We start from the raw sequence: 23,379 nt of genomic DNA on the forward strand, positions 1-23,379 counted from the left end.
AGGTCGGAAAAATACAAACTTATTTTATGGTCTATGGAAAAAGTCTGAAGTTGTTTTGAACAATGTTTTCTATGTCAAAGAGATGAAAGCAAATTTATTGAGCTATTCAAAGATTACAGACAATCATAAAATTGTTTCCAGGGGACGACAATCAAAAATATATAACGTCTATGGAACTATTATAGCTATAGCAGTGAAAGAAGATAGACTGTATAAATTAAAAGGTTATATAAATGCAAGTACATTACATGCTAATTTAGTGAAGAAATCAAGTATGACAGTGAAGGAGAAATTACATAGGATGCTTGGTCATATAAACTTTAACAATTTGAATACTATGTGTACAAGTGAATTATTGAAAGGATTACCAAAGGAGATTGAATGTAAGTACATGAAATGTGCTATATGTATTGAAAATAAAATGCATAACTTGCCATTTAAAAATAATAGAAAACAAAGCACAGGATATATTAGAAATTGTACACACAGATTTAAATGGGCCACACAGAACTACAGGTTTTAATGGTGAAAAATATTTCTTAAGTTTTATAGATGACTATAGTAAGTTGGCAAAAGTTTATTGTATTCCGTCAAAAGATAAAGTATATAATTGTTTAATGCAGTATGTTAATGAGATACAAAATTTAACTGGGAAAAATATTAAAGAATTGAGATGTGATAATGGAAAGGAATACATTAATAAAAGAGTGTTTGACTTTGCAAGATCAAAGGGAATTATGATTAAATCTTGTCCGCCATATGTGCATGAATTAAATGGCACAGCAGAGAGGTTCAATAGATCAATAATGGATATGTCAAGATGTCTATTGGCAGAGGCAAAAGTGCATAAAAGATTTTGGCCTGAAGTGGTTATGGCCGCAGCTTATTTAAAGAATAGAACATTAACAAATGGCACTATAGAAAGGAAGACGCCTTATGAGATATTTTTCAAACAAAGGCCAAGCATTGAAAATTTAAGGATATATGGAAGTAAAGTATTTGTTAGAACACCAGAGGAAAAGAGAAAATGTAAATGGGACAGGAAAGCCGAGCTTGGCATACTAATGGGCTATACAGATGTTGGATATAGAGTATTAATAAACAATAGAATAGTTGTAGCAAGACATTGTGATATAATTGAAGATGATGTAATGTGTATTGGTCTCGATGATAATAGAGAAGAGAAAAATGATAAAAGTAATAGCCAGCCGAATAAATTGGAAGAGAAAATTATAGAAGAGAAGAAAGAGACTAATGCAGAAGAAAATAATGAGAAAATTAATGAAGATTTGAATGCTGAAACAAATGAAAGTTATGATGATAATAAAGTAATTGAAACAAGAAATCGACGTAAAATCAAGCCACCAACTCGGTTTGATGAAGAATTTGGTTATTATTGTATAACTGTTAACTATTGTGATGCTATGATTCCAGATAATTTTCAGGAGGCAATAACTAGCGATGAAGCAAAAGAATGGACTGAGGCTATGAATCGTGAGATGAACAGTTTGGCAAAAAATGAGACCTGGAGACTTGTAAGTAAACCAGCAGACAAACAGCCTTTAGATGTGAAATGGATATACAGAAAGAAAGCCGAAAATAAATTTAAAGCTAGGTTAGTAGTAAGAGGTTTTCAACAAAAAGATTTTATTGATGATATATATTCACCCGTTGCTAAAATGCAAACTTTAAAATTGTTATTGTCTTATTGTTGTCAAAATAATCTTAATATACATCAGATGGATGTTGAAACTGCTTTTTTAAATGGTAAAATTTTATCTGAAGTTTATGTAAACCAGCCAATTGGTTATGATGATGGCACTGATAGAGTTTATAAATTAAATAAAACATTATATGGTTTAAAAGAAAGCCCTCGGGCTTGGTATGAATGTGTCAATAAGTTTTTAACTAGTCTTGGATTTCAGAGAAGTAAATATGACTTTTGTTTATATTTTAAATTGGATACTAATGTGAGTGTATACATTTTGTTATATGTTGATGATTTGTTAATATGTTGTAAAGATGAAAAGGTAATGAGTAATATTAAAAACAAACTGTTAAGTAAATTTACTATGAAGGATATGGGTAAAGTTAAAGAATACATTGGAATACATATTGATTATGATTATAAAAAGAATAAGACCATGACACTGAGTCAGGAATCATATATAGAATCATTAGCTAAGCGTTATAATATAATAAATACAAAGTTATATACTACACCAATGGAAGTAAATCTTAAACTAGAAAACTGTAATATAAATGAGAATGTAAAATATAGAAATTTAATTGGAGCACTTTTATATATTAGTTCAGGTACAAGACCAGATATATCGTTCAGTGTTAATTATTTGAGTAGATTCCAAAATTGCTATAATGAGACACATTTTAAATATGCTTTGCGAGTACTTAAATATCTTTACTTAACAAAACATATAAAATTAATTTATAACATGAATATAAATTCTGATATGTTAGATTGTTATGTAGATGCAGATTTTGCAGGAGATATTGTCAGTAGGAAATCAACAACAGGATTTGTAATTAGACTGTTTGGGAATGTAATATTTTGGAAATCAAAGAAACAAAATTGTGTAACAAAGTCATCTACATTTGCTGAATACATTGCGCTGTCAGAAGCTGTTACTGAAATTGAATTTATAGTTTGTTTAATTAATGAGATTTGTCAGAAAGATTGTAAACCTGTAAAAATATATGAAGATAATATTGGAGCTCAAATTATTGCTAAATACGGAAATTTCACAAAAAATTCAAAACATATTGAAGTTCATTATCATTTTGTTCATGAAAGTGTTAAAATTGGTTTAATTGATGTTATAAAAATTGCATCTGATCAAAATATAGCTGACATTTTAACAAAACCATTGGGAAGTAATAAATTTAATAAATTTAGAGATATGTTAAAGTTGTTGTAAAAGTAATTTATCTTTCAGATGGATATTATGTTGAGATAAATATTGGTTTAAATTGAAAGATGATAATTGTAATATAAAAAAAAAAAAAACAAAAAAAAAATAAGTTACAATTAATATGTTATACTGAAGGTAATGTTTATAGAGCTATTGTCTTGATATGAGTAGTGTATGATATGATTTAGTTAAAATATAAATGTAAGGAGGCATGTTGAATGGGTACATTTATATTTGTTTAGGGTAACATTTGTTAATATGTAATTTAATTTGTTTTTGTGGCAACACGCCTCCACTTCCTTCTTCCTGTCACGGGCTGCCGGCGAGCAGCCACAATAATGTAGTTCTTTAAGTTTATGTTTAAGATATCAAATTAAATAACAGTGATCCGTCATAGTGGTTTTATTAACACTGAAAAACTTAATCACGCGGGCAAAACCGAGCACATAATCATATGTTGGAATCAATCATTAATTAAGTGATTGTACGTGCATAGATATAGAGTTTATAAAATATAAAAGTTCATATATTATATTACACGGATATGTAATTGGATAATTATTGCTAAATTAAACATAATTGTTACATATTTTGGAAGAATAAATTGGATATTAAGTACATAGTAAACAGTTTTAATATAGGAAGTATTATTCTGTTATATTTTAGGCGGAATAAACTGCAAGGATATTGTAAAGACGCGGAAGAGTAGCTTATCTGCAAATAGATAATCTCCTCATCGATCTATCCTATTTTGCCTATAAAATCGGTGAGATCCTGAACTTAATGCCCAGGTCGAAGCAATTTAATATGGCCTAAATTAAAGCCTTATGCTCTTCAAACAGGTCTTTGACGGAATTGTTTATACGATTCTGTCAACATTAAGAATTTGGATTGGGTAATACACAAATGATTTCGATTTATCGATTCAAGAAATGAGTCAGAGGAGCTTGGCGCTTTTGTAACCAATGTGATGATAGATAAATCTATTCTTTCACGTGACAAAAATAACCTTGACGAACATTGATGCACATGTAGTAAGTGTCCATGTATAATAGATATCCTTAGTCCAAATGCAAGCGTTACAATGTTTGTGATGGATAAATTCGTTAGATATTCCAACTACGATAATTATGAGCTTGACGGTACTAACTTAATGTTTGAAATCAGCGAAGCGTACACAAATCTCATAAGCTCTGCAAATTGGGTTGCTGAACAAATACTAAGTCAAACATAATAAAATTAATAGGAAACTTAATATATGAAAAACGTGTCCAAATTCATAACATAATTAATTGAATCACATAATTACTATAATGTAAATGAATCAATACAAACATTTTCTAGTTTCAATGTGAATTTATGGCACATAACGTAATTTAATTTGATGAATTCAATAATACTGATATTAAAATTATAATATGATTGTACCTTGAATGATGATTTGAAATACTAAGTACGATAAAATGAGGCTGAAAGGACGGCGTTGTTTTATGTGACAAAAATATCCCAGTCTTATAGTTCATTAAGTACATGTTGTAAATATAGAAATGGAATGTAAAAATATATCATTATTTTACTAAGTATATAATAAGTTCAACTATCTGGTCCCTTAATAAAGTTTCTATAACTACATAAGTAATTAGAAGCAACAAATGTTATCATAAATTGATCTAAGTAGATTTTTGTATCACCTTAGAAGCTGCAAAAATAATTGCAGCAGCCGTAGCGAAAATCTCGTGTGGATAGTGGCATCATCTCACTTTAGGTTTCTAAAGAAACTTTGAAAGTGAGAGAAAAGTAAAGTAAATACCTGTAGCTAAATATGTAGAATATTTAAGTTACTCAGATTTTAAGCAGAGGCCACTAATCTTAAGTTACATAATAACTTTAGAGCACCCCATGAAATGAGAAAATTAGAGTTGCACAGAATAAGGCACTACAATAAACTCTAACACCTATATAAAATGTAAAATATAAAAGCTGTCATTTTAGCAAATCTAAAGTTGTGTACTTTTACAGTAACATATTGTATGCTCCATACTCAACTCACAATTGTGTGGTTATCACAGACTTGCGGTGTATAATAGTTATCTCCTTCTCACCAATGCCTGAGGGGGAACTTGGTTCAGAAGTGACAAGCCAAGGTGACAGAGATGAAATTGGCTGAGATTTAGGTGTGATATCTTCAGTTTTTTCTGCAGGCTTGGGTATTGTTTTTGCTTGATTGTGAGGTGGTTCCACCACTACAATAGACACATATTGTGAATTGTTAGCTGTCAATGCTGGGGGTTCATTCAATATCTTTGGAGAAGGTGTGGAAGGTAAAGCTAGATTAATGTTTGTAGACTCATTGATAATCTTAACTTCATTTTCTCGGGCCTTTAGGATGTTGTTACATTTGAGTTGCCCAGGTGGAAGTGTTTTATTAGATGACAAAAAGCATTTAGCTTGGTTGTTTGGTATTTCTTTATCAGTTCCAGAGTCCAACTGATCTCTTTTAACTTCATTTTTAGAATCTTCATTATTTAATTTCTCTTTCACTAGACTCATTAATAAATCATTCAATGGATTAGATTCACTAACAGGAGAACAGTTGCATGAAGGTTTGTTAATAACAAGTTGAGTCAAATTATTTTTCTTTTCCTCCACAAAAGGTTTATCCACTTTAAAGAGCACTTTATTGCTGATAGCATCCTCTTTAGACATCAAAACTTCCTCAGGTGGATCTTCATTAAGGAGATTCTTAGAAGATGAATGTTCACCAACATCTGCCAACTTAGTATCACTCTCCATGAGTGTTGACTTTTGTGACTTGGCACTACTCTTACGTGACAATGTGTTGGCATCAGGGACCAAAGTTGTAGTATCAAAAGATGTGCTTGGTGTTTCATTACTTGGTTCTACTTGTGCAGGAGCTTCAGCCTTAGTTGCATTATTTTGTTTCTCTCTTTCTCTCAAAACATGACTTTGTCTTCTAGCAAACCTTTGACTTGGTCTCCTTTCAAATTGCACAGTGCGGCGAGCACGATTTTGTTGTGTTGTTTGATATTCAGTTTTTCCTGAGTATTGGAACCTGGAACCCATTCTAAAGAAGTTTTGTCTAGCAGATGGTCCCTTTACTGGTGCTCTCAATCGGAAGAAGGTGTGGTGTTCTACAGCACATTTCCAAAGATGTTTACAGGCTTTTTCATTATGCAAACGAAATACAAATGTATGTTCCTGTTCACGGCCTTGATCATCATCTTCAACAACTACAAGAGTCAATTTCTTTTTCTTGAAGTCTAGTTTACTTATTTTAGGCCAGAAAAAGAGGCCAATTTTCTGGGGACCTTCAAATACCAGTATACCTGTAGGTGTTAATCCTAGATGATACTCACACCCATCTTTTCCTAAAACAATGTGCATGTCAACACCATACATTTCTAGCCATTTAGCTTTATTCAAATAGTTGACTTCAGCCTGTGCAGGAGTAAGACCTTTATATTTTTTATATTCTTCCAATATCTCAATCTCCATTTCTTCGGTTTGGTTGGGCACAAACCTGAATTCCGAAACTGTAGCAGGTGTATGGATTGTTTCATCAAAATCTCCCAGTTCAGATTGAAGTGCCAATGCAGCAAGTTCCACTGCAGTAGGATGAGGGCATTCCAGTTTGCTTTCTAAGATATCCCTTTTCAATTGCAAGAAGAATTGATATCTTGTAAGTTCCTCTCGCAAATTGTTTGGCTCTGATGAATAGAACTTTACCTTTAATCTCAATGTGTATGGCGGTCCAATTTTCACTTGTTTTTTAATAGTTTTAGTTGGATCCAACCAATGTTTTACATTGTTTGTGTCAGTGAATTGAAGTCCAAAGTAATCTTTTTCTATCAAATCTAATGAATAAAAAACTTGCTCATAAAGGTCAGCAGCACTAGCTTTTTTAGACAGATTAATAGATAAATCAGTTTCATCAAGTAACATTACCTTGCATTGTATTAAATTTTTGTTGCTTGAGGACTTTTGTGCTTGTTTATTGCGATTTTGACTGGAAGAACGACCTCTTCTACTCAGAAATCGTAGCATTTTGAACTGTTCCAACTTCTGAAACATATACTTAATCAGTATGTACTAATAAAAAAAAAAGACGAAAACATAATTTATTTTACAAAGTTAATTATCCCTAAGGGATAACTAACTATAAATACCATGTTTATAGTAATATGAATCACTAATAAAGGCAAAAAATCTCATAATTATAGCAACACTAATTAAATTATCTCATAATGTACACATACCCAATAATTTATTTACACTGTTAGAATATTCGAATATTCAACTATAAATAAATTATGTAAACGAAATTCAGAATTTTAAGTTAGGGTGGGTCGAACTTGGTAAATGTCTTACATACTTACAAGCTTAAATGCCAACCAATAGCAACCAAGGTATTAAAACTTGATTATAAACGGACACGAACTTGTGATAAACACTACATTAATTAGTTAATACTTAACAAATGACGTATTTTAACAAAAAATGTGTAAACTTACCAGTGATTGAACTGTATGAACTTTTTAACTACAACCACAAGTACAATAAACAAAAAGTTATCAAGTGCCAAACTTTAATGTGTGTTGCAACTTGCAACTTTGCAAGAGGCAAGAGCTAGGCAATCAGTCCAATGTTGCCGATAAGAATTTCGTGAAAAATACGCAAAAAGATACAACCTTCTAAAATGCCGAATTGTGTCTAAAAATCTTCTTGTGAATTCTATCTATTTCCATGAGATGTGATGAATGAATATGAAAGAAGTCCCTCTGGTGATGAACTTTTTTAAAATTCAAAAGACGATGATTGATACGAAAATAATAACATTCAACAATTGTATAAGTATTATACGTAATAACATGTGCATCATAATATTATAATATTATAATCATAGATATTCTGAATCTCTACATTGAATTTTGTTGGAAACAAAACTGAGAGACGCGATGTATCAGTCATAGAAAGTATTTTTTTTGTCTGTCTGCTTAAATTGCCATTGAAGTATCACACCAAAACCAGTCATGAAATTATAATATTATAATAAATAAAAAATATTAAACTATATTCTATGTAATATACAGGATAGTTCGACTACAATGATATCCAAGGGTAGATGGGCCATAAGCATTGCGCTTCTGTTATGTTACCGGGATGGGCATGGCATCTGCCAATTTGGAGAGGGTATCCGTAAAGTAGACAAGGCCGTATCCAGACTTGAATTTAAAGTAGGGCAGCTGTGGTTATAGCTAAGGCGGAAGTAAAAATGTTACTTAATCTGATCTGATCAATCGATTTTTGGCTTTTTTGACTTGTGAACATAAGTATATACAGAGTGTAACAAAATTCCTTTAAATCACAGAAGGGGGTTATTCCACCCATCAATAAGTACCAATAACTTTTTCTATGGGACCAACTTCCAAATCGTGAAATAAAAAACACGCTTCTCTATATATTTTGATTGAGTAGTTATAAGGTCAGGTGGGGCAAGTGCGCCGACGGGGTAAGTGCACCTACCCTAAAAAAATCGAGAACTATTGATGTTATACAATTACCGCAATCTTACATCTATGCTACTAACTGAAATACAGTTCCACTAAAAACATAAATGGCTATGTTCATTTTAATACGATTTATTCGCCATTTTATTTTTAAGTGTCATTTAGACCTGTAAACCGAGATGACCCCGTGAAAGATAACATCAAATATTTCAAGATATTTAACATATTTCTGTAAACCAGTAAGGTGAATACATAGTTTAAACCTTTTATTTTAACTTCCTGCCTGAATTTTATTTATATATACTAAAATAAAGGATTTTTTAGCAATGCGAAAAAATGTACCTAAAATTGTCGAGTAGGGCAAGTGCGCCACAGTTAATAGTCGTATGGCGCACTTGCCCCTGATCCATATATAACCAACCTTTTTTGAGAATAAGTTTTACTAATATGAGTAATTATTATTAAAATGTTATACTTAACAGCAGATTTTTTTGTACTCAAGGTATTTTGTTTTGAGCCGACTTAAATAAAAGGGCGTATTAGTTAATTTGTTTTTACAAAAGAAAAACTGAAATACCTTGGTCTAGTGCAACTTTACGTGAATAGGTTGCAACTGTTCGATCAGGCACGTTATCTGGATATAATGCAGCTAAAACATATCAAATGTCATAAGGCCAAATTCTAAGTAATTGAGTTATAACGCATTCAAAATTGTTAATTCCTACATTTTTGTATGTTTTTTTAGTTTTTAGAAATAAAATGGATTTTTATATTAGGGCTACCATTTTTTATTCCAACATATCCGCACACAAAACTCTAACGTAGCAAAAAATTATATATCAAAAAAAATCTAAAATGTTTTCAAGCCCTGATTTACATATATATGGCGCACTTACCCCGAATTTGATTTGACAGCCATAGTTTGTTGTAATATTGAGTGATTAAAAATTATCCAAGAGCAAGGCGAGTAAAACTTATTTCTCTATGGACTAAAGTGAGTGTTTTCTTTATAATGTTTCATATTGGCGTTTTTTTTTACACAGGCGCACTTACCCCATTTCCGGAGGCAAGTGCGCCTACTACCATTTTTTACTTTGAGCAAAATATTATTAATTTATGGTCCGATTTCCTTGAATGGCTATAGGTTGTTAACACAAAATACCAAATATTCTTAAATTAATAAAATTACATTCTTAAGTCAGCACAAAAAGAAATTATTTTGCATTGAATCCAGCTATGAAAATTTTATGGCGCACTTCCCCCGACTGACCTTATATAAAATGTATTTGATTATTAAGGTAGGGCATTAGTATTTTATGGTAGGGCATTGCCCAACAATGCCCCCCTCCCAGCTACGGCCCTGAAAGTAGGTAAATAAGACTGAATGGCGGAAAAATTAAGAAATTTAAGTAGATTCAAATTATGAAATATAAAAAGATTTAATTAATCATAATAATATGTGTAGATAAAACAATTTTACTATAAACCGAGTCTTCCTTTTTTGTGAGTGGATTCTAGATTTTTTTCGAAGATTTCGTTTAAGTTGTTTTATTTATCATTTTAAATTGAAGTAAAAGCGTAAGTTAAAATTTTTATACAATCGGCTCACAAAAAATACGGAAAACTGTATTGTAAAGTTTAGTCTGGCAACATTGGCAAAGACCGAAGGCCTTAACCACCACAGATGAGGTTTAAGTGGACCTTCACAAATATAGATTATAAATATAACAAACTATTAGCCAATTTATCTATGTTAGATTCCAGCCCTATGACAATAATATACAGAGCCAATAGCAATATTATGTCTATAATTCTTTGAATTTTAATATACATGTTTTGATTAAAATAGTAACAACATAAAAAAATCCTAGTATCGAATATTCTTTTTACAACAAAAGATAAATACTGTTATTTAATTCACTTGCCTATCCCTACGAGAAGAGGTGATTCATAAATATTCATTCATTCTCGCTATACATATTCATATTTCATTCGTTCTTTTCTGTTGTTGGCAGGCCAAGTCAGGGCTTTCATACTGTCAATTAAACCTAAAAAAACTGGAGTATTTTCAGGACTTCATAGGAAAGCAACAAATAATCACAATATCCTGTCGTATGTATCAATTTACCATTATTTTATATCCAATTGTAACATATTTTATTATGTTCACATTTTATAACCAAAACTTATTTTTTGTCGTCATTCTCTACGTTTTTATACCTCATTTAGACTTTTTACTTTAATGTTTTAAAATTCTTTTAGCTTCATAAAAGAAATGTTTTCCTGTTGAATAGGATGTATACAAATCCTGTATAAAATTATAAGTGACGTCAATATGGCAATCATTTGTAATACCACCATGCATAGTACTTGTTGAAAGTTGTATTTTCATTTATTCAGATGCCGGTTGCTGATGAAATTCAGTCCTCTTGGGCTGACGAAGTAGAGATCGATCAAGGAGCTCTTCCACCACCTTCAGAAGTAGTCGAAAATGGATTGAAGATAGTAACTGAATACAAATATGATAATGACAACAAGAAGGTTAAAATTGTGCGCACATACAAAATTGAAAAGAGGGTGGTTTCAAAGGTAATGTAAAAATATTTTTTATCAAATATTAGAAAATAGTATTCTCTTATCACATAAAATAAAAGAAGTTTGGAACTCTGATGCAAATGATTGTTTAGTAACATAATACGGTTATAAGTAATACAAGAGACTGCAGACCAAACATCACATTATGTATAAGCATAATAATTATGCAAATCTAACTGGTTATAATATATTCTAGTATTCTTATTTTTAATTTGTAATATTTGTTATGTTAATTTATATTGTTAAATTTAAATCATATAAAATTTTGTAGAGTATTGCTAAACGCAAGACTTGGAGCAAGTTTGGTGACTCCGCCAATGATAAGCCTGGTCCCAATCCTGCCACAACCAATGTGTCTGAAGATGTTTTCATGCAGTTCATCACAAGCAAGGAGGAAAGCCAGCGTCCTGATGATGGTGAATTAGATGGCTTGAAGGTATAAAACATTTATATCAAACTAACTTTGGCTTGCTGTATGAAAGAAAAATTCCAAGTTAAATATTTTTCCAGAATAAAAAGTAGTCTATAGCAGTTAGGAGTAAAAGGGAGTCTTATTAGTGCAAAAAAAATACTAATTTGTTTCAGCACTTCTTGAGATTATTATCTGCTTTATATATTAGTACAGATTAGTTATTACTTATCGCATTGCTTTGTGAGAAACCTTACCCACTATAATAATCCCTGTATCATTGTAACTGTCCACAGGACCATTTGTATGATGCCAGCATCAAATATTAATAAATCACATTAAAGTTTTATACATTTAATTCATAAAATAAATACCAGGTTAAAAGGTTATCTATAACAGCTAATCCAAGTCTTGAAATATCTGTGTGCCAAATTACACCCAAATCAGTTTAGTAATTTCTGGATTTACTTCTAACACACATCCAAACAATTTCACAAACTTTCACATTTATAACATATAGTTTCTTATCCCAGTACTCATCAGTAGTGGCATAAGAAAAATTATCTAGTTAAAATAATCTTTGTAGTAGCAGCAGAATTATGTATCTAATAAAAAAAAAAACAATCTTAATGCAATGTTTAGATCCTTGCCATAATACTTGCACCTCATTTGAATAATTATATTGTCTTATTAATAATTTTTATTACAGCCACAAACCAATAGTGTGATCTTCAAGTGTCGTATTTGTCAAGGAGACCACATGACTCTGAGTTGCCCATTCAAGCACACTCAAATTGCTCAAGCGAAGGCCACCGAAGCTGCTAAAGCAGCAGGCAAGTAGACACCAATTGTACTTATTCTAAACATCACTTCGTCACCTATGACCTAGTGCAAATTATTAATAAATAAATATGGGAATTGGGAGGTGGTTGGTTACATCCCCAGGTTGGGCGACACTAATCAGAGTTGACTAGAACAATATTTCACATCCTGCAGTCTTCAGAACGGGGTTGATGTCTGACAGGCAGCCAATCATAAAAAAATTAATAATTTCTATAAAACCCTTGAAAAGGTGTTTTGCCTTAAACTCAGGGTTAAATGGGATAAATTAGGTAGAAAATTATATTTATTATCTAACATTTAAAGACAAGGAGTCCAGTTCAATGCCAGCAAGGCATTGCCATTAAAATTTGTAATTATTTTTCAGAGGCCAAATCCTCCACGACAAATAAATATGTGGCACCATATTTGCGAGATGGCGGTGCTGGTCGCGGAACGGGTCGTGAGCCGCCAGGCGCGCGTCGTGATGACGTTGCTGCCATAAGAATTTCCAATCTCAGTAACTTTGCTGTTGAAGCTGATCTTGAAGATCTTGTGAAAGGGTTTGGACCTATTCAGAAATTGTACCTTGCTAAGGAAAAGGTAAATGTAAATTTGTTACCAAACTGTATTTATTTATATTTAAGATTACTGTGCTTAACAGTGCACCTTCTTTTATTTCAGAGTACTGGACATTGCAAAGGGTTTGCCTATGTTCATTTCAAATTCCGTGCTGATGCTGCAAAAGCCATTCAAACTCTCAATGGATATGGTTATGACCATCTTATTCTGAATGTGGAATGGTCAAAACCCCCTCAAAATAACTAGCTACATAAAATTTTCTATGTTGTACTGCTTGAAAATTTTGATTAAAATTTGAATAAAATACTGTTAATTTTATTTGCAACTGTCATTTTAGTTCATACCTTTGTGTTATTTAAGTTCGAGTACACCTGCAACATACATTTTAATGATATTATATAGGTAAAACTACGAAAATCCACGTATGTTTCTTTATTCCTATTCTATTTACTTATAATTTTTTGCTTGTTTCTCAAAATCTGAAATAAGAACTTAAAAAAAAATCCCAGGTCCTATTGTTTTTAAAAAACAGCTTTTTATAATAAATAAGGGTCTTTCTTCGACGGAACTAAGTTCACACACAATAGTTATATGATTGGCGGCTGGTCAACACAAAAAAAGGTCAAAAGTCTACTAGTGGGTATGTACAAACTGCATATGTGGTACTGCAGGTGTAGCAGGGGTGTGCCTACATGGACACTGGACACTGCGAGGGAGGTATTCAATTAAGGGTGTTATTATAAATTAGTAAAAGGGTGCGTAAAGGATCTAGCGAGATGTTCCCACATAGCAAATTTATAAATAATCATTGAAAAAGTCCCGCTATATATTTTCCTGGGATAGCACGTAGCGTATGTCCTTTTCAGAGTCTCAAACTACCTCCATACCAAATGGGTAGTTTTTGAGTTTATCAGACAGGCAGACAGATGGGGCGGAGTATTTTGTATTATAATCAAAGAGAATTATAATTATTATAATTATTTATATTTTTAGAACATTTAACTTAACTTTAAGAGGAGCAAGTCCGTCATAAGTACTATTTTTAAATAAGTACTTAAATAACATACCTTTGAGCATGGTTGTAATTTGATATCTATGTGAACATGTAATTTTATACTTGCCTCCTAGTTCTGTTATTTTTAAATGATTATAGCCAAGTGTCCATTTATTCTGATCAGGTTTTCGCAAATGGTGGTCATAGCCCCTTAGTAAATTACATTATTGAATAATATATTCTATATTGAGTCAAATTTGTTTTGTGCTTGGGTATGGGCGCCGCCAAGATTATTTTTAGGGAGGTGCATCTGCTATACTCTATAGTAGGTACTACATATAACCACCATCATCATTAGTTACATACAAGTCCACTGCTGAACATAGGCCTCCCCCAAAGATTCCCCAGAAGGATCTGCCGAAAGTGCTCTGCATTCAGCGTGTTCCTGCAACCTTTATCAAGTCGTCTCTCCATCTTGCAGGTGGCCGTCCAACACTGCACTTGCTGGTATGCAGTCTCCACTCGAGAACATTTTACATAATTTAATTTACATTCTTTTATCAAATAAAAATCGCGCGGGTATTTGTATATGATAAACGATAACAAAACCTCTGTGGTTCATTCAGTGTTTTTTATTGTAACTTGTTCCGGACAGTGCTCATGTACTTGGGTGTAATAAAATACAATATTTTGAAAGCTTAATAATATATTCAAAGTTAGGTTATTAAGAATTTTTTCCAAGACTATACATCATTTATTCAAAGCATTCAGTGAAAGACTAGAGAATATTAACAACATACCACTACATAAGGTGCAAAGAACAGAATATATTTTTTAACTTTTGTGTTAATACTAACTGCCACCAAATAATATGCATAAACAGGAAAAACATTTTCTCATTTACTTATTAATATGATTACATTGCCATGGCAGATGGGCAATAAATTAATTAATATCAATGTCATACTTCTCATCATCACTATTGGGGCTATAGGTTTCTTCAGGTAAATGCAATTCACCACAAAACATAAGCTCAACATAATGAAAGTAATCTAAAGCAATATTAGTAAGCATAGCCCCTGTTGTAATACCAAGTACTGTGCCTATCATGGGTTTTTGCCCAACCGAACTTCTGAGAATAGCCCATAAGAATATAGAGCCCAAGGGCCAAAGGCAGCCACCAAGGAATGCCCACGAAAATCGACGAGCCGGAGCAGCAGCGGCCATATGTGGCCTTGCCCACAGCCACAAGCCGGCGCCACCACCAGCACTCAAGAATAACACGTCAGTTACATCTCGCTGTGGAAACAATCTGTAAATATATGCAAATATTGTAGTATCAGTAGGTTGTCAGAAATACATTGAATATACTTTTAATAACCTACTATGATTTACTTACATACCTGACCATTAAATGTGGGTTCATTACACTGACTGACAAAGTTGTGTAACTAACTAGACCTTGCAAAGGTAAATAGTAGTACAATACATTATCCCTCGTAAATGGCGGTAATTTCACACTATTTACTGATTTGTTGATATAATCCACAGTTTTGGGTACATTTACCGGCAGATTTACTACATGTCTTCTTATATTCTGATAGATCCTTTCTAGGACATCCATTGTATACGACGATTGGATGTGTATTTGGTGTTCTCAATTCTGTACTTTAAATTAGTACAGGCACAATTAATGTTACGTCGCTGCACATTATTTGGCAAGTGTTAAAGACTGTGTTGTTATTTATACTATAATTTTAGTCATCATAGATATTGTGTACTATTGGGCAATGTCGCGAAAAAGTGATAGCCAAATCGAAATGTTTCATAAAGACATGACAATCAGAGACAAATAAACTAGTGACATTTGACAATATGATAAATGACAGTTTAGAGCAGTGTTTCCAATAATAAATTCTCATTACAATGACAAGCAATCAAAAACCGCAAACATTTTCAATTTCTCGTGATTCGAATCGAATCCGACAGCCATCAAACCTATTGCTACTCGTTTTCCATCCGCCCATCCCGCCATTTATGCCGGGAAGTCTTTCAAGCTGGTAACGCCTTGCTACATTTGACCCTGAGATTTGAGCAGTGCCAGTGTTGCCAAGAATCAGCTGTCAAAAGTAAGAAATAAATAAAATCAATATCATTAAAATATATACTCATCGTTTTATTATAAAAACTTATGACAGTGATAAAATAATTGAAATTGTTTCGATTACATTGTCTAAAAATGAATTCCCAACTGTATGTAATGTATTTTACGGGATCCATAATTTGATCATATTGTAACCTTATTATGTATACCTTCAATGTTTCTGTTTTAGCGTTTTGTTTTTTACTTTTGAGAGTTATATTTTTTCCAATTAAGCAATCTTGGTGTTTTGTTCTAGAATGGGGTTGATAACACTGATCACATGTCAAATTACATGTGAATGAATGAAAATGTCAAATGAATAATATTTTTTTCATCTAGTTTATTGGTCTCTGATTTTTTTTGTCTAATAATATTATGCAAAAACTTTATTGAACTGTATTCTCTTTGAACTGTATGTTCAAAAATAAAATAGGTAGCTACGTAATTTGGCTTTGCATATTAATTTAGCATAGACTAATAATGTAAAAAAGACAAAAAAGAAACGTGAAAGAGTACATACATTATTATAATTCTCTTTGACATACATATTGCAAGTTGCAAGAAACATACGATTTTATAGGTTGTTGTAACATGACTATTAAGGGGCCTCGAATATTTACGAATTTTATCCATATTTTAAGCAAAAGAAGGATATCAAGTACTGAAAATGTATGTGCAACAAGATTGTATACCAGTAAAATCCTGGGAATAGAAACCTCGTGTGATGACACCGGATGCGCTATTATAGACGACAGTGGCCGAGTTTTATCAGATGTTTTACATTCACAAAACCTTATTCATCTGCGAAATGGAGGTATCATACCTGATATAGCACAAGATCTCCATAGGACTTACATTGGGCCAACAGTTTCTAAAACTTTACAGCAGGCTTGTCTGTCTATGGAAGACATATCAGCTGTAGCCGTTACATTGAAACCTGGACTTCCCCTTAGCCTTGCTGTCGGTATGAAATATGCCAAACATTTGGCTCGACAATATGACAAACCCATTATACCCATTCATCACATGGAAGCACATGCCTTAGTTGCGAGAATGGAACATGACATAGTATTTCCATTCTTAGTTTTACTCATATCTGGCGGACACTGCCTTTTAGCAATTGTTAAGGATGTCAATAATTTCCAATTGTTAGGAGAGAGTAGAGATTCTGCTCCTGGAGAGGTTTTTGATAAGGTAGCTAGAAGATTGAAGTTAAAAAACATACCTGAATATTCTAAGTTGTGTGGAGGTGAGGCAATAGAACGAGCAGCAATGAAAAGTACAGATCACAGTATGTTTAAATTACCTTTACCATTGACTGATCATAAAGATTGTAACTTTAGTTTTAATGGTCTAAAAACATCAGTCTTGTACCATATTCACAAAAAAGAAAAAGAACATAATATAGTAGCTGATAAATTAATACCAGAAGTGAATGAGTTATGTGCATCTATGCTAAATGCAATTACCAAACATTTAATACATAGAACTCAAAGAGCTATGGAATTTTGTCAAAGGAATAAACTTATTCCAGATAATAATAAACAGTTTATTGTGTCTGGTGGTGTGGCCTGCAATAATTATATCTATAACTGTTTAAAAACATTATGTGAAGAAACTGAATATAGCATTTTCAGACCAAATCCCAAGCTGTGTACGGATAATGGGCTTATGATAGCATGGAATGGATTAGAAAAATGGAAGAAAGGTTTAGATATAACCAAAGACTATAAGTCTTTAGACATAGAAGCTTGTAGTCCCCTGGGTACAACTTTAATAGAAGAAGTAGCTAAAGCAAAAATACCAATAAAATTAATGAAGATTAAAGTTTAAAATGTGATTGATACTGTGATACACATGTCTTTTTTATTTATAATTATACCCCAACAATTCATATTTTAAGAATAGCAAATTTTGATAGATTTTTTTAAATGTTATGGTTTATCTTTATATCTGTCTTTGTTTTTTTTTATGAGATGACATAGTTTAACAAAAAATTGAGTGATTGAGGGAAAACTTGCAGAAGTTGATTTCCGCAAGCGATCTTAATCAGTAAACAATCACAGCAAGCTGGTGGTCTTAGTTATTTGACTGCCATGGCCCAAATTCTTTTGGTACTTCTATTACTGGCAAATTTTAAGGCTCAATCAATTTTACTGGCAAATGTTTTGTTCCTTAAACAATCAATTCAAACTAAATTAATTTAGTCTGTGGTCTGTGTATGTCTGTCCCTAGAACCCTTGGCTCACGTCCTAGAATGTGGCGATCCGGGTGAACATCAGGGATTTTCTTATTTACCGGGTCCACAATTCTAGAAACCTAGGTGATGATAACGATAAACCAATATTATTAACTGACCTACGAATCGAACCCAAGACACTGAGGGCGGTGCGTACGTAAGTAATATAACTAGGTTGTTAGGAAGACCATAGAGGCAGTATATATTACTTATGTTTATGAAATGCTTTTTAAAAATATGCCATGAATAAATTATAATAATTTTCAAATTGCTATTAGATGTATTACACCTATTAATTATGTCGGTGGTAAATTTACTATAGGCTTTGTAGATACTCCATATCGCCTTAATAAAAAATAGCTAATCCAATAATCAAGTCATTCCGTTTATTTTGTTCTAGTGGTCGTCCCGTCGTTGCAATCCAACCGTTATTATAGGAATAATATATAACAAAACATAAAATAGAGTTGAGCATAAGATAAGGCATACCATAATAAGTTAAACAACAAATTTTTAGGTCCATCAGTATACATTATCTGTGTTTGTCATATCTTTGTATATTTGTAACAGATATTACGTATACATCATTTATTTTCTGCACTATTCTATATGAACTTTAATTATGCCAAAATCATACACGTCTCCGTGCGCGCATTGTGCTTAAAAAGAGGTACTTACTTACTTACTTACAAAATGTTTTCTTCAAGTATTAATAATGCCAATTAAGGGAAATCAAAATTCGTTGGCGCTTCAGGGCAGTGCGAACTTTTGGGCGCCCACTTACTTTCATGTAGGTATGAGCCAAAAAAAAATCGGCCATAGCCTATTTGGGTGTGGAACAGACTGCCGAGACGAATGTCCGCAGGTTCAAGTTCCAAGGGCACACACGTCTGTATCTATGTGTGTATTCTTTGCGAATTATCACTTGCTTTAACGGTGAAGGAATACATCGTGAGGAAACCTGCGTACCGGAGAAGTTCTCTATAGGAATTTTGAAGATGTGTGAAGTCTACTAATCCGCACTAGGCCAGCGTGGTGGACTAAGGCCTAATCCCTCTCAGTAGTGGCCCGTGCCCAGCAGTGGAACAGTAGATATATGTATAATACAGGGCTGATATTATTATATTTATGGGTCCCTACAGCTCGGCGGCCCGGTATCAGCGATGCGACTGATGCCCCTACAAAAAAACATAGGTAGAATTTTTATTAAAAATACTACGTCTTTTTTTTTAGGTGTAAGTGAACAACAAGTAACAACATTGGCAAGTAGCTTGATCAATACTAACGACTAGCTGTAAACATAAAAGAGACCTACTTAATAGTAATTCAGACACCATCCCGAAACTTAATGTTCCTTATTTTTTTCCATAACAATGAATACACTTAAACGATAGAGTAGTTATTATTATCCGTGTTCGATCCGGAAGAGGTAGATGCCAAACGAGATTTTCTTGGTAGGATTATTATGGAATAGTGGCATCTTAAGCAAGATTTCAGCAGCAGGCCCGCGTAGTATGCCAGGAGTCGGACAAGACCTCAGTTAGCGAAAGATTCATAAAGGACATGTTACCCAATGCAAGCATTTAAGAAAAAACGTTGAAACTTTTTGTTGTTTTCGTATTTTACAAAGGCTACTATTGTACCTAATTTACAGACTGATAGTGTATGCATCTGATAAACCTATCTAATCTTGTCCCTTCAATGTTTATTTGATTTACTCTGAGTAGTTGCAATACTTGGTATTTACGGTACTGTTGAGCTCCTATCATTAGCTGTAAGGTTAGGTAGGTATAATAGTACCTATACTGTAGGTACCTATATCTAATTTTCAGTCAAATAAAGCCATTTTTTGTGACTCGTGCCGGATGAGACTCTTTTGTATTTTATAATAAACAACCACCTCTATTAAGCCTCATTCTACTTGGACTCTAACTCAGGGCTGTCTTAACCATATGTAGCGTTAGGGTAGACATCTTTATATTATAATCGTGCAATGACACGAAATAGAATCATATTCCCGTAATACCAAATCCCTGTGTAATATATTCCAGAACAGTCAGTCAATCAGTAAATTAGCATAAAATCAATAGGTTTATGTTCCAGAGCGATCTGTATAATCTCCTCCTTATGCTTATATTATGTGCATTCATTTACAATGGACGTTTTGCCTTTTTGTAATTCGATGCTATGGCTCAGTGGTGCGATACGATCCGTAAACGCTACCCGCTGACTTTGCCTCTGTTCCGTATTAATATGTACAGATTATTAAATAATTACAAATGTATTGCGTGCAGAAAATTTATACAGAGAAATTATACTATGGAAGTTTCGCACAATGTTGTACAAAAAGAACCACAAAAAGAATCTTTATTGCATTTAAATGATATTCCGGGACCAAAATGCTATCCTGTGATTGGAACTTTACACAAATATCTGCCATTCATTGGTAAGTAATTTATAACTTTATACTTAGTTGTATTAGGGTTGTATATTTATATATGCTAATACCTACACCTAGATAGACTACGACAGTAGCAACAGGTGAATAAAGAATTACACCCGGTAGGATGTTGAAATTGGTGGGTATAGCACAGAGACTGTAATGCGATATATTATATGTACAATCTGTATCTATATGTTATATGTTTCATTATTAATAAGATATCTTTCCTTAGTTTGTTAATTTATCTAACATTTATGAATAATAGTTTTGACGGCACCGCCCAGGTGAAAGTGTTTTTCCCAGATAAATGTTCCACTTTATATTTTCCAGGGATTAAAGATAGACTACAGCCTTCAGGAGTAATATAACTTCTTATTATTGAATTTTCGAATTTGGTTCAGTAGTGCCAGAGATTAGCCGCTACGAACAAACTCTCGAACTGTTCCTTTTTATAATATTAGTATAGATAATAAGTGTTGTAAATACGAATTAACTCCACTTTACAGATAATTGGCAGTATGTATTTCTTAATTTCAGGCGATTACGACGCTGAAGCTTTAGATAAAATTGCATGGCTAAACTATCGTCGGTATGGTTGTCTTGTTCGGGAAGTTCCTGGTGTAAATGTCATTCATGTTTACGATCCCGACGACATCGAAGCGGTGTTTCGACAAGATGATCGCTTCCCAGCGCGGAGGAGTCACCTCGCGATGTACCATTACCGGAAAAATAAGCCACAAGTCTACAATACTGGCGGGATTCTTTCTACGTACCTACTTATTTCGTTCATTTATAAACGGGTTTATCTTACGTTCGCTGTTGATGAGTTCGAGCTGTGTTATTGCACTCGTATATTTACCATATTTTTACACAATACTTTACTTTGCTGATTCGATAAATAATTTATAAGGAATAGCTTTATTTATAGTATTGTGGGCCATTTAATTATTGATATCTAATTTGATGGACAATTTTTTGGTAGGATAAAATAATTGTATTTTTTCAGAAATGGACCAGAGTGGTGGAGGCTAAGAAGTACGTTTCAAAAAAATTTTACCAGTCCACAAAGTGTTAAAGCGCACGTGGAATGTACCGATGATATAGCAAAGGAATTTGTACAATGGGTTCATAATCGGAAATTCCGTTGCAATGAAGACTTTTTAATTTATTTAAATAGATTGAATTTAGAAAGTATGATTTTTTTTATATTTCAAAAGTAAGTCCTGATAAATACGAAAACCAATATAACATTAAAAAATATTTTGTTTTTCAGTTATAGGTGCAGTAGCTTTCAATGAACGTTTTGACAGTTTTTCCCCGCAAGAGCAACATTCAAAATCGCGTAGTAGCAAAATAATTCAGGCAGCATTTGGTTCAAATAGTGGTGTGATGAAGTTGGATAAAGGTTTTCTGTGGAAGTTTTTTAAAACACCACTCTACAGGAAATTAGCTCAGTCGCAGGAATATCTAGAAAAGTACCTAAATTATTTTCAAGGATGAGTTATTATTTTCTATAATTATAATTTTATATCTGTGCCTTTTTTTTAGGGTGTCGACGGAAATACTTATGAAAAAAATGAAGTTTTTTGAATCGAATGAAAGCGATAACGATAAATCACTATTGAGCTCATTTTTGCAGCAGCCGAATATAGATCAAAAAGATATAATTGGTATGATGGTTGATATCTTAATGGCTGCCATAGATACAGTAAGTTATGTTTCAATCTATTTACTTGTAAAACTTATTATTTAAGTTGATAGCTTATCCTACCTGACATAGGATAAGACAAGAGTAGTATGTTTAAAACTGCAATTTTTTGGAATACATGTGTACCTTATTTTTTTAGACATCATATACAACTAGTTTTGCCTTATATCATATTGCTCGTAATCCAGAATGTCAAGAGAAAATATTTATGGAAGTAGAATCATTGCTTCCCGAAAAAGACTCAAGTATCACTCCCAATGTTATATCAAAAGCTGTGTACACACGGAGTACTATTAAGGAAAGTTTAAGATTAAATCCAGTATCCGTCGGAATTGGCAGATTACTTCAAAAAGACATTGCGCTAAAAGGATATTTTATACCAAAAGATGTAAGTTACTATCTATTATGTTGTTTGTGTATTAGGGCCTGGTGGTTTAATGTTTTTAATAATATTTTTTTCTTTCAGACTGTAATAGTGACTCAGAATATGGTATCGTGTCGGCTGCCACAGTATGTTCGGGAGCCTCTACTGTTTAAACCGGAGCGATGGTTAAGAGGTTCCTCTGAATATGAAAATATTCATCCATTTTTAAGTTTACCATTTGGTTTCGGTCCCCGTTCTTGCATTGCAAGAAGACTGGCTGAGCAAAATATGTGTATTATATTAATTCGGGTAAATATGGTGATATCTTTCCTTTTGATAATATTGATGCTTTTTTAAGTTGTTTTATCATTAATAATTCCATTATTTTAATTTTCAGTTAATTCGTGATTTTCAAATACAATGGAAGGGTCGAGAATTGGGGATCAGAACATTACTTATAAACAAGCCAGATCAACCAGTAACTTTGTCATTTGTGCCAAGACGTTTATAAGTTATTAAGTAATAGACACAATTATTATGTTAATAATATTTTTTGTCGGAATGTACTTAATATGCCACTAAATACTAGAATAGGGTGAATCAATAAAAGCTCTTCATATATTAT

At 32.6% G+C, this 23,379-nt stretch overlaps 5 protein-coding genes across 6 annotated transcripts; 3 read left to right on the forward strand and 2 right to left on the reverse strand.

Moving 5' to 3' along the window:
- Positions 1-3,330: 3,330 nt before the first annotated feature.
- Positions 3,331-7,704, reverse strand: LOC115442537 (band 4.1-like protein 5). 2 transcript variants are annotated; one of them, XM_030167589.2, is made up of 2 exons: positions 7,463-7,704; positions 3,331-7,013 (listed from the first exon to the last, which is right to left on the reverse strand). In XM_030167589.2, exon 2 carries the CDS (start codon positions 6,993-6,995, stop codon positions 4,977-4,979), a length of 2,019 nt encoding a protein of 672 aa, XP_030023449.1. In that variant the 5' UTR covers positions 6,996-7,013; positions 7,463-7,704; the 3' UTR covers positions 3,331-4,976. The 2 variants fall into 2 exon arrangements, with proteins under 2 accessions (XP_030023449.1, XP_030023451.1); XM_030167591.2 differs by having other exon boundaries at positions 3,331-7,010; positions 7,463-7,600.
- A 2,700-nt stretch (positions 7,705-10,404) lies between these two features.
- LOC115442529 (eukaryotic translation initiation factor 3 subunit G) lies at positions 10,405-13,181 on the forward strand. Its single transcript, XM_030167579.2, has 6 exons — positions 10,405-10,570; positions 10,859-11,047; positions 11,325-11,489; positions 12,172-12,295; positions 12,670-12,884; positions 12,966-13,181. Exons 2-6 carry the CDS (start codon positions 10,859-10,861, stop codon positions 13,107-13,109), a joined length of 837 nt encoding a protein of 278 aa, XP_030023439.1. The 5' UTR covers positions 10,405-10,570; the 3' UTR covers positions 13,110-13,181.
- A 1,364-nt stretch (positions 13,182-14,545) lies between these two features.
- On the reverse strand, positions 14,546-15,734 carry LOC115442532. Its single transcript, XM_030167583.2, has 2 exons — positions 15,261-15,734; positions 14,546-15,169 (listed from the first exon to the last, which is right to left on the reverse strand). The coding sequence occupies exons 1-2, from the start codon at positions 15,479-15,481 to the stop codon at positions 14,803-14,805; spliced, it is 588 nt and encodes a 195-aa protein (XP_030023443.1). The 5' UTR covers positions 15,482-15,734; the 3' UTR covers positions 14,546-14,802.
- Positions 15,735-16,340: 606 nt separating this feature from the next.
- Positions 16,341-17,854, forward strand: LOC115442490 (probable tRNA N6-adenosine threonylcarbamoyltransferase, mitochondrial). Its single transcript, XM_030167525.2, has 2 exons — positions 16,341-16,353; positions 16,589-17,854. The coding sequence occupies exon 2, from the start codon at positions 16,592-16,594 to the stop codon at positions 17,831-17,833; it is 1,242 nt and encodes a 413-aa protein (XP_030023385.2). The 5' UTR covers positions 16,341-16,353; positions 16,589-16,591; the 3' UTR covers positions 17,834-17,854.
- A 1,747-nt stretch (positions 17,855-19,601) lies between these two features.
- Positions 19,602-23,378, forward strand: LOC115442491 (cytochrome P450 302a1, mitochondrial). The gene is made up of 8 exons (XM_030167526.2): positions 19,602-20,685; positions 21,220-21,451; positions 21,689-21,873; positions 21,956-22,157; positions 22,231-22,390; positions 22,530-22,778; positions 22,857-23,063; positions 23,152-23,378. The coding sequence occupies exons 1-8, from the start codon at positions 20,427-20,429 to the stop codon at positions 23,263-23,265; spliced, it is 1,608 nt and encodes a 535-aa protein (XP_030023386.2). The 5' UTR covers positions 19,602-20,426; the 3' UTR covers positions 23,266-23,378.
- Position 23,379: the final 1 nt, after the last annotated feature.

The sequence above is a fragment of the Manduca sexta genome, chromosome 26 (genome assembly GCF_014839805.1).
Source record: "Manduca sexta isolate Smith_Timp_Sample1 chromosome 26, JHU_Msex_v1.0, whole genome shotgun sequence".
Taxonomy (NCBI): Eukaryota; Metazoa; Arthropoda; class Insecta; order Lepidoptera; family Sphingidae; genus Manduca; species Manduca sexta.

Excerpts from the sequence above, each read along its gene's own strand:
- LOC115442532 (XM_030167583.2), bottom strand. The coding sequence starts at position 15,481 with ATGGATGTCCTAGAAAGGATCTATCAGAATATAAGAAGACATGTAGTA. Across the intron at positions 15,170-15,260 it reads AACCCACATTTAATGGTCAG|ATTGTTTCCACAGCGAGATG; the intron begins GTATGTAAGTAA and ends ATATATTTACAG.
- LOC115442491 (XM_030167526.2), top strand. The coding sequence starts at position 20,427 with ATGGCTCAGTGGTGCGATACGATCCGTAAACGCTACCCGCTGACTTTG. Across the intron at positions 21,874-21,955 it reads AAATAGATTGAATTTAGAAA|TTATAGGTGCAGTAGCTTTC; the intron begins GTATGATTTTTT and ends TTTGTTTTTCAG. Across the intron at positions 22,779-22,856 it reads GATATTTTATACCAAAAGAT|ACTGTAATAGTGACTCAGAA; the intron begins GTAAGTTACTAT and ends TTTTTCTTTCAG.
- LOC115442490 (XM_030167525.2), top strand. The coding sequence starts at position 16,592 with ATGACTATTAAGGGGCCTCGAATATTTACGAATTTTATCCATATTTTA.
- LOC115442537 (XM_030167589.2), bottom strand. The coding sequence starts at position 6,995 with ATGCTACGATTTCTGAGTAGAAGAGGTCGTTCTTCCAGTCAAAATCGC.
- LOC115442529 (XM_030167579.2), top strand. The coding sequence starts at position 10,859 with ATGCCGGTTGCTGATGAAATTCAGTCCTCTTGGGCTGACGAAGTAGAG. Across the intron at positions 11,048-11,324 it reads AAAAGAGGGTGGTTTCAAAG|AGTATTGCTAAACGCAAGAC; the intron begins GTAATGTAAAAA and ends AAAATTTTGTAG. Across the intron at positions 12,885-12,965 it reads TGTACCTTGCTAAGGAAAAG|AGTACTGGACATTGCAAAGG; the intron begins GTAAATGTAAAT and ends CTTTTATTTCAG.